We start from the raw sequence: 12,701 nt of genomic DNA, 5'->3' as shown, positions 1-12,701 counted from the left end.
CTTTTTCTCTCTCTGCTTCTCTCTTGCTTTTGATGTCGCTGTCTGGAGGAATGGCTAGGGCGTGCTGGGGGACGGGAGTGAGATGCGACATAATGCACTTTAACATCGTTGACGACTAGTCCTAATGAAATGCTTATGCAACTTGTAAATATATTATTAAGATAACTAAAGTATAGTTATGACAACCAAATGCCTTACACAATGTATTTATTTATTCATTTTCAAAATTGGCGCGCGTGCGATGGTTCGGTTGTGCTAAAACCGCTTCTGTGCGCAGAATGGACGCGGAGTTGTTTGTGCTGATGTTTGTCGATTAAATCCGTAATAATCGAAGCCACAGATTAAAGTGTGAGTAATTTCGAGGTAACCGATGTGTTGTCTGTTCATAGCTGTAATTTAAGCACTCTTAGGATGTGCTTAGTTTTCTTGAATTTTTTGTATTTTTAGGTGCCGGTATTGTTTACTCTAGGGAATCCTGGGGAGGGCGAAGAATCGAATGCTTACTTGCTGTTCTTCATTGTTTATTTGCCACATCATTTTCTGTAGTAGTAGTTAACGGTGTTCGATTGTCCACGAATGACTCTCTTTTCAGAGAGCAAGAAAGAAAGACTGTGCCAACGATGCATTGAACCGAAGTGTTCACTTTCCGTGACGGATACCTAGCCACTGCAGGGAACTTCGTCGTTTTGTGAACGTCGGTCTGCAAAATGTATCTGTACAACTTCACACTGCAACGTGCCACCGGCATCACGCATGCCGTTCATGGAAACTTCTCAGGCACTAAGCTACAAGAGGTTGCCGTGTCCAGAGGCAAGATTTTGGAACTTCTCCGACCTGACCCAAACACCGGCAAAGTTTACACACTCTACGCATGTGAAGTGTTTGGGATTATACGCTCAATGATGAGCTTTCGCCTCACCGGTGGATCGAAAGGTACGCAACTATTGTTTCTGACATTCTCACCTTCTGTCGCGTTTTTTTCCGCGTCTTGCATCTTTTAAACACCAATCTCGACATACCGGGTAGTGTATGTTAACGTTTGCCTTTGGTGTCCTTTTTGTTCGCCCCGTGCGTCGGAACAGATTATCTGGTGGTTGGATCTGATTCTGGGAGGATTGTTATTTTGGAGTACAATCCTCAAAAGAGTTGCTTCGAAAAGGTGAGCTCACTTGATCACGTAAAATAAGTTGATATGCGTTGTACCGGTGTTACACGGCGACTTTCGATCGCGATCTGGCCCTATCCGGTTGGAATTTCCTTCACGCTAGCTGCGGAAAAAAGTCAGTCGAAGTCGAGAAATTCAATCCCGATCAAGCTCGATCGCGATCGCCAGTGCCCCGTGTGACACCAGTATCAAATTTCTAATGTGCATGGCGTCTGGACTGAACAGCAATGCAGTGATTTGCGTGCCGTCCTGACAAAGCCCACTTGAACGGTCATTGGTGTTTCTACGGGCTACTGTACTTAACGAAAATGATGGTCAGTGAGAGGGTCCAAAAAGGAACAGTTTTTACTCGTTCTCCTTAAAAACTTCCTTTTTTGATTTGGTCATTGGCCATAGTTTTCATTAATTGCAACTTGCTACCTGACCAGACGAGCTTTCGTCAAGCTCATGTCTCTGTGCGGGGCTGCTGTATGTGGACTCTACACAGCAGGCTGTAACGTTTAGTTTGTCAGTGGTTGAAACTACGGGTGGCAGGGCCACCTCCAAGCACTCTTAACATGCTTCACCTCAGTACAGAACTCGATGCTGCCTGCTATACTGGTGTTTGAGTTATGTCCAGACTAAAGGCCACCCACGCCATTACCGGTACATCTGAAGGGAACTTTGGCGGTTGTTTAAATATATAACCAAGATAACAGTTAATTTGACTATGGATGTTCACACCTCATTTATGTGTTCTTAAGTAAGTGCGTTTAGAAGCTGGGCTTAAATAAAGAATGTTTATCTCTGTTATCTGTGAGGAACACGTAAGGCACTTATCGTGTATGAAGTCCATGTTTTCTGAGCCCTTGGTACAGTGACTGTCACGGCTAGTGAACAGCATATGTATGCACTGCATCTATTTCTAAATCATTGCACATCATGCCATGCATCTTGGTGCTTGTACAATGTAGAAAGTGCTGGTACACTGGAAAATCTTGGTTGTTTGAAGGCATTGACCCTTATGACTATTATGGCCCTGACCTGGTATGCAGTGCTGTTGCCAGGTCTGGGCATCATGGATCAACTTACACATGCTGAGACTTCTTGGACATGACAATAAAGAAATGTATACAAACAAATGGAGCTGCACATTTTGTGCCCTTAGATTTTTTATTACTGGCACATTGGGGCAAATCTTCAGAGTTTATAGACAAAAAAATGTTATTTAACCAGTGCATTGAACCTAACCAGTGGCTGTTGGGTTTATCACGCTTACAAAATTTCTATGCAGAAATAGTGAAAGTAAGGACTTCACCTTGGAAACACTGTTTGCTAGTTCCTATATCCCTTTTGGAATATTCTATCCATGCAGCGACAGCTAACTGGTTTCTTATATAGTTGATTGGCAGTCCTGTTTTGTATAATGTGAGAAGCAGAGTTACTTGCATAGAAGTCAGCAGAAAACGTTGCTAAGCTTTGCCGAAAACCATTCCATCAGAACTATTCTGCTCTCTTTAGCATGATGACCCCTTTGATCTTACAAAAATGATGTGCAAGTCTTCAGAATTAGGAACCAGAATTTTTGTTACCTGCATTCTCCTTGGTGTGGTTCTTACATCCTGACAACATGCAGTTCTATTGCGCTTGTTGCTTACAATACAGTGCAAGATGCCCATAATGGCCTCATGACTTATTGGGGGTATGCACTTGACGTCATCCGCGAGGAGCTCTAGCGGCGGGATTGCCATTTTGACGGTCCGTGCACTCGCCGCACACGCAAAAAACTCACTGCACATGCTGTGTCCGAGATCCGTATGGCACAAATGACTAGAGACCTCCTGCACGCTGACGCATGGACAGTACATACAGCATGTACGAACGGGCCTCCAAGATGGCGGGCGCGGCGATGGTGTTGCTGCCTTGCGGATCAAGGCTCAGTGCATACCCCCTATAACATGGTGCCAAAGTTACGATGATACTTAGGCAACCTTACAGGTTCCCTCACAGTAACTGTTTTGTACCACACAACATTGCAACTGTAAAAATTGAACTCACTTTATAGGATATAAAATTTCAAAGCTTCACAGCGGGACCTGAGGGATGCTGTGATCGAGGTCTGTGGTTTAACGTTTATCATCTGGTGGGTTTCTTTAATAATCATCTAAAGCTAATTATTTTTCCATTTCACCCCCGTTGAAATGCACTTGCAACAGCCAGGAATTCAATCTGTGTACCTGTGCTATGCAGCAGAATACCATAGAAACTGAGCTGCTGTACTGGGTATAGTCAAATTTTTATATGTACATGTTTTAACTGGGTTCCATTATTTGTCTGCAAAATAAATATGAGAACCTTGTTCACAGAACAAATATTTTCACTTGTGCTTGGCAAAGCCTGCAGCTAATTGAAACAAACTTTGTAAATGCTAGATTATGTGTTCAGGCTTGTAAAATTATTCCTTATTGCTCCAAACATTTCAATACCTTTAAGACATCTTAATATTGCATTCACTAGGTACACCAAGAGACATTTGGGAAGAGTGGCTGCCGACGTATTGTGCCTGGCCAACATCTTGCCATGGATCCCAAGGGCAGAGCACTTATGGTGGCAGCTGTTGAAAAGCAGAAGCTGGTGTACATCTTGAACAGGGACGCAGCTGCACGGTTGACCATTTCCTCACCGCTGGAAGCACACAAATCGAGCACTCTCGTGTATCACTGTGTTGGTGTGGATGTTGGATTTGAGAACCCAGTATTCGCCTGCCTTGAAATGGACTATGAGGTTAGTGTTGTTGCTGTTACATCATCCACGTGCCTTAGTGGACGAAACAAGTAGCTTGTTGGGCCACTTGGTCATGTGGTGTGGTTAAAACATTCAAGAGGACACATGTCATCTTGTGTCTTCTCGCACTGTTTACCCACGTCTCGTCAATGTGAACTGAAGCACTGATACCTCATGTTTAATGCTTCTGTTTCTTTCCTAATGCAACTTAAAGCTTGCTGTCCAGCCCAATACCATAGCAGTTGCATAGAAATTACTGTGAATTTAAAAAAAATTTCTTTGTATCTTTGTGGTATTCTTATGTGTATATAAACCGACGTTGAAAGTGCTGCTATCTGGTAAGTGTGCAAGTCATTGTTAAATTACTACATTTACCAGGACAGTTGTCACTACCGCTTACGCCACCTGAACTGTTGCTGTCATGTGCATGTTTCAGTTTACCTACCTGTTGTGCCATGGTCATTTTAGAATCGTAGCCAAGTCTTTGCAAACAAGATAAACTTTCACACCTTACTGTTTCTCATACTAAATTTGTGTAACTGTTAGCCTCTTTCATAGACATCTCTCTCTACAGGCCCACGGGCTTCTAGAATGACTTGTTTATTTTAAATGTGCAGCAGGTGCTAATTGAAAATGTTGGTCATGCTTATAAAAATCAAAGCATGCTCACAGCTTTCACCATGCCTGTATTGTGGAATTTTCTATGCTGCCATGCTTTCCATTTCTTGATTTTGCTATAGTGTTGTAATTCACAGATTCGAGGGCCTTTTTCACTGTTTGCTCCAATGCTATATCTTTGCTGAGGTATGTGTATGTGTCTTTCTCTGCCTGGTCTTTCGTCTTTCGCGCTGTTTCCTTCCAATATGTCGTACCAAGACACCCAAGCAACCACTTTAGCTATATCTTTCTCTCCAGTTGAAGGGTGTGTTGTCACTTTGCTGTGCTTATGTGCAGGAGGCAGATTCTGACCCTACTGGTGAAGCAGCTAATAACACTCATCAGACATTAACCTTCTATGAGTTGGACTTGGGCTTGAACCATGTCGTTCGTAAATACAGTGAGCCTCTGGAAGAACATGGGAACTTCCTTATAGCAGGTAATGTTTGCTTCACTTGTGCATGTACGGTGAACAGTTTCTGTTATACACTATTGTCTCAGCGGGTATACGTGCACCTATGCCTCTTTGCCTATGTGAAATCTGTCACTTTACAGTTGAAGATCAGTGTAATTTTGTATATACTTACAACATACGGTTATGCCAGTAGGAGAGAATGATGTCATATTGATTACACTGACCGTAAAGAACTAGAATTGCTCGTTCTGGTGCTACAAAATTTTTTTAACATTATTTGAGAGAATGAAAATTTGTCTGAACTTAGAGGTTAGCTGTTTTATATACACTTTTTCCTCCTCAAGGATGTTCTGTAGACATGTCCTGTTCATTTATAGCTCTGCCAATCCTAATGGGCTTTTTTGTTTGTTGTTTCAAAGAAGGAATTAGTGAATAGTTCATTACTTATTTTCTATTTTACTAACTTCAAATAACCGTTCAGGCTGCCAGCTAGTTTATCACTTGTGGAGCACTGAAAATTTCATACCGTCTCCTTATTTTCTGGGATGATTTAGTTCCTTTGTTATTTGCAAGCATCTCTAATGAGCACACTATATCTGTTACAAGGTTTTTTCAATTTAAACCAGGCAGCTTATTGTTTAAGTGGTCTTGTCACTTTTGAATCTCTTTATAACAGTGTGTGGTTCCCTGGTCATTACACTTAGTTCCTTCAACACAGCTCGCTATGTGCATCAGGTGATAGGCTGTTTTCCTGTTTTTGTACTGTCATTGCAGTAGTATGTATTAAGTCTTCATATTCTAACTTACAGTCTACTTATAAACGAAAGTTTAATTTTGAACAGCATTATTGATCATTATGACAAAAATAAACAGCCCCCCCCCCCCCCCCCGCCCTCCTTTTTTTTCTTCTTTGATTTGAAGTGAAAAGAGGTATTCTGTCTTTGATCTGATACATGATGCTAGCCTTGTTTTTTTCTAACACATTATTAATATGCAGTTAGAGAAATGCCCTATTTGTACACCCATATAAGGTGCTCTGTTAATTTATTGAAATACAAAGTACGCCTCTCAATTATACCTGAGTAAAAAAGAAATTTTTCTTAGAGGACACTTTTTCATCTTTTTATATCTAAGCACTTAGGACATACTACTAAATTCTGCAGAAGCCTGTCCCTTATCCTAAACAAATTTTGCCTTAATAATGTGAGCTTCCCCTTTTCCTCCCTGTCTTTCTTGAGTGCAGTTCCTGGAGGCAGCGATGGGCCCAGTGGTGTACTTATTTGCTCCGAAAACTACATCACCTACAAGAACTTTGGAGATCAACCTGACATTCGTTGCCCGATCCCCAGGAGGAGGGTATGACATCACACGTTTGACGCTGCTCTTCAGTGAGACTGTTTTGCAGTCAAATACATCAGGCTACTTTTTTTTTTTCAGTAGCAATATTGGTTGTTGACCCGACAAGCTGTGATGAGCATTTCAGATATAAGCACTTGAATTTGGCAGTAAATACCGTAGAAGGATCTGATACACAAGTTAGTTATATGTTACAAGACTAGTCTTCTTTGCATTGCGTACATTGAATTTTTCATTACCACTTCTGTTGTCACAACAAAAATAAAGGAAAAGGAGTGATGAAAATTTTGAAAGCAACTGTTACTGAAGGTTAATAACTTGTGAAAGGCCGCAAAGACAACTTAAGAGGCAGGCCAGCTTGTTCGATTTGCTGTTTGTGCAACAAGTTGTAGAGAAAGTAATGTAATGCAAGAGTGAAGGCGTGAATACGAATAGGATAAAATGCAATCCTCTTGTAACAGTATTGACAAAACTGGAAAATTCTATTGTTATATCTTAACCGGCTAAGAAAAAAAGAGAAAGAGAAAGCAAAAGAACATACCCAAATATTTTTTCACGCATGTAGGCTTAGTTACCAGCAGTGAGTGCGTCGGGTTGAACAATGTGAGTCTTAGTAAAGAACACTGAACACATTATTACAGTGTACATAAGTAGCCATAAAATTATTTAAGCATGCTTTACAAAGTCTGAACTTTGGGCTTGCTTGCGCGGCAATTTAAGCTTGACGAACACTGTGTGCATCTCTTCGAGTTGTTGCGTGTAGACTCGCGGCAGTCATTTTGCGTGCACAAAACCAATCGGCAACTGGATGGGCACTTTGTGAAGACATTGGAGTCAGGGGCCAATCGTTATTTTCATAGTCGCTCAATGTAGCCCTTTGTCGTGATAGCTGCTCCTCAGCAATGGCTTCATCAGTGGACTCCTCACGCGAAGCATCAGCGTTGTGTGCATTCAAAAAGTCTTCTAAGAGCAGTCTGCCAACGTTCTCCTTGGAAGCTGCCACATTGTCCCCGTGTTCCACCACATCAGCAGCTTCGGGGAGCATGTCATTTGTCTCTTCCAAGACCGTGCAATCGTGATGCACGCAGCCTACTTTTCTAAAGGAGTAGTACTTATTTGTGGCCTATTTCACCTCGTATCATGCATCGCCTTTGAAGATGTACTTTTCTTGGCAGTGCTTTCCACTTGTGTTTCAGTCAAGTAGGCAAATTTCAATGAGGGCAGTGATTTTACTCCTGCGCCAACTGTGCCAAAGTGTGCCAAATTAAATTTACTGTGCCATCCTGATAATATCGACGGAAATTGCGCCAGTCTCGGGTTTGGCGCGTCTATCACTGGAAATAGCCACGCCCGCACATCAAAACATGTGCAGCTTGATCTTGGGGCCGCCAAAGTGGCAACCACGGACCAAAAATTAGCTGAATAAACAGCGCTTGTGCGTGCGCCTTGAGTTAACCACAATGCCATGCTCGGTGCCGACGCAGCTTCTGTTGTGCAAGTTGGCTCAACGGCAAAACGCACTTTCCGCAGAGGCTTGTGACGTCTAGGCCAATCGGTAGCGTGAAAGTGTGACGGCAATTCATCGGCGGACGTCGTCTCTTCCAGAAACACTGCTGATAGCTCGTTTCAAGCGTTGCACAGCATGTAATTAAAACAATTTTCACTAATAACTCTACACGCGCCGCCAGAATGTCTGTCATTTCTATTTCTGGACATCACGGAATTACATTTGGGAACGCCATAGCAACAGGTGTATAGAACAATGTCGAATTCTCCGTGCTTCGTGCCCATGTAAGAGCACGTAAACGGTGTGGATGCGTTGACACTTTTCCTCAAATATACTTTGTCTGTGGATCTTCATCCAGAAGAGGTTTTTCGTAATTCCTTCCACCAGCGCAACCGGGTTTTTTATCGCTCTTGCAGTAAATACCCCATAAAAGGACCTGCCCTTTCGAGCACGTGAGTGCTAGGGTCCCAATTCGAATTTATGGCTTGCTTTTTTAAAAATGTCATCTCATTAATAAAAGCATGCCTCCTGGTAGGAGCAGCCGCAACTCGGCTTTAATATGCCTAGCTGTCAGTAGCGGGCCCGTCACTGACGACCCTGGTGTTGGAAGGACCACTGTGGAGCGGCTATGCCATGTTACATGTCCACCCCTCGCTTTACAAGGTCAGTAGCTGACGGTTAAAAAAAAATCACAGTTTCGCTTAAAGGCGAAGCAGTGAATGCAATACCAGCAAATTGTACTGCTATTCGAAGTAAGGCTAGCCACTATCCCTTTTGGATTCGATCTCGCGTAACTCATCGAAACGCTGGTTTAAAGGAATATGGCCGCTGCAGGGACTGAAGCGGTTTTCTTGCTGTCAGTTCTCTAGACACAAAGTAAGCGTTGAGAGCGCAGCAAGTTTACGAGCTATCTCCTGATGCCTCGATTTTTACTGCTCCAAAGTGCTCCAAATTGAAAATTTTGCTGCTCCAAAAATTGCTCCAAATCAGAAGTACCCGGTAGCATCACTGAATGAGGGCTGAATTCAGGAAAACCTGTGCACTGAGATGTAAATGCATGGTAAGAAAACCCCCAGAAGATTACAATCAATCCGAAGTCTTTTTATTATACAGTTAAACCTGGATATAACGAAACTGACAAATGCCTGAAAAAATTTGTTATAAACAGGTTTTCGTTATAGTCAGTTTCAGCATGAAAATTCGGAAAAGAAACGCACAAATTAAACACAAAGGGAATTGAAGGCAGTGCTCACACAAAACATTTATTTAGCGGCAAAAAACTGCATATTTTGCTCTATTGCTTGTTTGTGAGCGATGACAATACTGAACGTTCATAGGACATCAATACAACGCTGCACTGTCGTCTAGCCGTGACCTCCGAGATTGGCTCCGGCAACATGCTGTCGTGTTGCCGGAGCCAGCCTTGGAGGCCACGGTCTCGCGAACCCACGGCGCGGTGCAAGACGGCAAATTGCGTGATGACAGTGATGAGCCGACCTCAGAAGCTCCATCATTGTCACCGTGGTCGCGGACAGTTTCCACCAGCGTCTAATCTGATACCTCTTGAGTAGTGACGACACAGTTGTCTGCATTGGGGGGGGGGCATGGCTTGTGGAGATATTTGCTGTATTTTATGTCCAAACCTGATGAAACTAAATATGCTTGTTTAGTTTTCCATGCTTATTTCAAATATGCAATAATATTTCTTGTGAGTAAACTGGTTTACGAGATGCACAAAGCTGCCTCTCTATTGTTTCCGGAGACGATGGGAAAAAAACGTTCAGCAGAAAGTGAATATTATCAGATAGCTAAATCCTGCAATATACAATAAGTACAATGCCGCAAACAGTTTTCAGATCGAATCATAACTAGTCTTTCTGCAGATGATGAAAATTCAATGTTTGTACCACGACTACCAGAGAGAAAAAACAAAATCAAATTGCAAAAATCTATGAGCAGAAAATGAGAATTCTGCTCTAAGCACTTCGTGATACACAGCTTGGGCTTTATGTTAAAAAAGTAATTACAGTTCTAGCTGTTCTAGACCGTGAGATATAACTCCGACAAGCTAAAGTGACCCAGAAACATTTAAGGTTCGGCTTGTGTTCATTGCACTGATCTAAATAGCGGATGAAATACTGATCTTATAAGACCTAAGTTAGGTTTCACATATGAAAGAATAGCTGTATATGTCAATGATGTAATGAAAAAAGCGCTTTTTTATTTGATGATTTTTTTTTTGGTCTCCACAAGCCATGTCCCCCCTTAGAAAAATCCCAAAGCTGCACGTCATCAGGGGCTGCTCCATGCGTACGCAGTGAAACTACGCACGCGTATACGGCGTCGAAAACGAAGAGCGAACTACATATGCGGCGCAAACTCAAAACGCAACGACACGGAGCAAGGATTTTTTTAGTGGCGTCACCTGGTGTCACGTTGATGAAGTGCAGTTCAGAGACTACTGCAACAGCTGAAGAGTGGCGCTGCCATCGGAAAACCCGATTTTTTTTTTTTTTAAGAAAGCCGGCGCGGTTAATGTACCTTTGACAGATCTATGGCACTGCGGTGGCGGTGACTCGGGGAAGAAGGGTGAGACAAAGAACCTTGTTGTTTTGAGCACGAAAACGTAGTGTATTGGGTGCAGTTGCCTGCCGAGGAGTCAACACGACAGCTTTAATTTATGTAACGCTGCCCAGCCTGGTATAATCCTCCCAGAAGCAGCTAGAGCATGTTTTTTTTTTCATTGCATTGTGCAATAGATGAAGTTTGCAGGAGACTTGCTATTTTTCCTCAACAGCCCTAGCTCGTATGCACTTGATGTAGACTCAACCTAAAAATGTCTGCCATGCCTTTTTTCTCCACTTTATGCAGGTATTATATCTTGTAGTTGTTCTTTGAAATGCAAAAATGAGAGGCGTGGTTAGCACTGCGTGCGTACATGAAAGAGCCAGCTATGACTCCAATTATATTTTATATTGCCCTGCAATCATTTCGCAAGAGTGTTACGCGCGGAATTCACCGAAAGTATACACAGTACCAGTGAAATTCGTGACACTGAAAGAAGTTCTAAAACAATCTCTAGAAAATATATTTTGTGCGGCAGGTATCTTCACAATAACCGAAGGTTGGACAGTGCCTCCTTTATGCTCAAGGCATAACTAGCTGAAACGGGCCGGGCCGGGCCGGGCCCAAACCTTTCGGGCCCGGGCCGGGTACGGGCCACATTTAAGAACACCGGGCCGGGCTCGGGCGGGCCGGAGCATGGCATTTTCGGGCCGGGCCGGGCCCGGGCCGGAAAAATCGGCCCGTGCAGTGCTCTAGTGGGAAGTACTAAATCTCAAATATAATGGATGTGGAAAAGTAGCATAAATAATGCTACAAAATTTTGCTCCTGTTATTGTTGAGACTTTGGTAATGTGTGCTCTGTGTACAGATGGATTTTAGCCATGCTGAAAAACTGATGTTTCCTTTGATTTGCTCTGCAGAACGACTTAGATGATCCAGAACGGGGCATGATATTTGTTTGCAGTGCAAATCACAAAACAAAGGTATGTATATAAATGGTTTGTTAACGTACACTGGAAAGCACCTTAATGTTAGAAAGGGATGCTGAAATTAAGCATAATGCCTGGTAAATGGACGGATTGCACATTTTGCATTCACTTGGTGTTTGTTCTCTGTATAATTGCTTTAGCATTGGAGAAAGAGTTGCAGCAAAAAGCAATTTTTTATGTATATAAGTATGCCCTGAATGTGTCAAGTAGTTTATCATTGGAGAAAGAGTTACAACGAAAAACAATTCTTCATGCATATAAGTACACCCTGAATGTGTGTCAAGTAGTACTATATTGTACCTTAAGTGCTGCTATTTCACATGCTCTTAAGGGGAGACGTGGCACTTTAAAACATTCTTTAAAATTCTTGATAGATTTTGATGGAACTTGCAGAGTTTCAGAATGTTTGTGTGCTGAGTTCAAATATGCAATTGCTTTTTTCCTATGATAAGTAGTTTCCAGGATATCACAAACACCTACTTCTTTGTTTAAGGCCTAATTAGCTAATCAACCACAACCTGCACACCAATTTACAATCCACAGAATACATTGAGAATGTTTGTAGTGTGTCGTAAAATATAAATCATTGCTTTAGGACATATCCAAGCAGAGTTGTGGGCTGTTGCACCCAATCTAAAAAATGCTCCAATTGATACTCAAAACAAAACCTTGATTTAGAACATTTTCTTAAAAAAGTACTATAACAAAAGTTGCCTTACGACACATCGCATCTATTTATCTTAGAAGCGAAAAAGAAATCGTGATGATAACCCAGACAGAACAAAAGATATTGCTCCTCCATTACAGGAAGAGCATGAAAAATTGTTTGCCGTTTGCCCTCAATTTAAAGGGCAGGATGCACGGTTTTGGTTTTTTAAAGTAAGATGTGGATAGAAGACGACGGTACGAAGCAATGAAAATTTGTAACTAGGTGCACAATGATGTCAGGAACGGGAGGAGATGGCCAGCGAAAACTGGATTTTTTGGTTGATTTTCACTCCCTAAGTGCCACGTCCCCTTTAAGAAATGTGATCTTTCGCTGCATTTTGTCCTCTAATTGTTACAGTCTTCTCTTTAATGTGCCTGTAGTACTTGTGGCAGACATTGTTTTGTGTCATTGCCCTTCTCTTTTAAGGGTCTGCTGCTAGTCTAATCTACAATCACAGTAATAGCAGCCTTGATTACTGTACTCACTTGATGTTTCATGGCAGTATTGTGCTTTCTTGTTCTCAATTCTGATAAAGCGAATTGCAGCTTTTTTTTTAATCTCTTCACCATGCTTCT

General features: G+C 42.2%; 1 protein-coding gene across 2 annotated transcripts in view; it reads left to right on the top strand.

Moving 5' to 3' along the window:
* The first annotated feature begins 244 nt into the window (after positions 1-244).
* The window catches only part of LOC119375304 (splicing factor 3B subunit 3), a 54,037-nt gene continuing 41,580 nt past the window's right edge, over positions 245-12,701 (top strand). The window contains exons 1-7 of one of the 2 annotated variants that reach the window (XM_037645485.2): positions 245-348; positions 593-933; positions 1,083-1,159; positions 3,662-3,928; positions 4,883-5,024; positions 6,244-6,356; positions 11,349-11,411. In XM_037645485.2, the coding sequence (XP_037501413.1) occupies positions 708-933; positions 1,083-1,159; positions 3,662-3,928; positions 4,883-5,024; positions 6,244-6,356; positions 11,349-11,411 (888 nt within the window). In that variant the 5' untranslated portion in view covers positions 245-348; positions 593-707. Of the gene's footprint in view, positions 364-592; positions 934-1,082; positions 1,160-3,661; positions 3,929-4,882; positions 5,025-6,243; positions 6,357-11,348; positions 11,412-12,701 lie in introns of both variants that reach the window. The other variant, XM_037645490.2, reaches the window with a different exon arrangement.

Source organism: Rhipicephalus sanguineus, chromosome 1, assembly GCF_013339695.2.
Source record: "Rhipicephalus sanguineus isolate Rsan-2018 chromosome 1, BIME_Rsan_1.4, whole genome shotgun sequence".
Lineage (NCBI taxonomy): Eukaryota > Metazoa > Arthropoda > Arachnida > Ixodida > Ixodidae > Rhipicephalus > Rhipicephalus sanguineus.
Note: the sequence above shows the minus strand (reverse complement) of the source record. Positions and strands in the feature narration are given on the sequence as shown.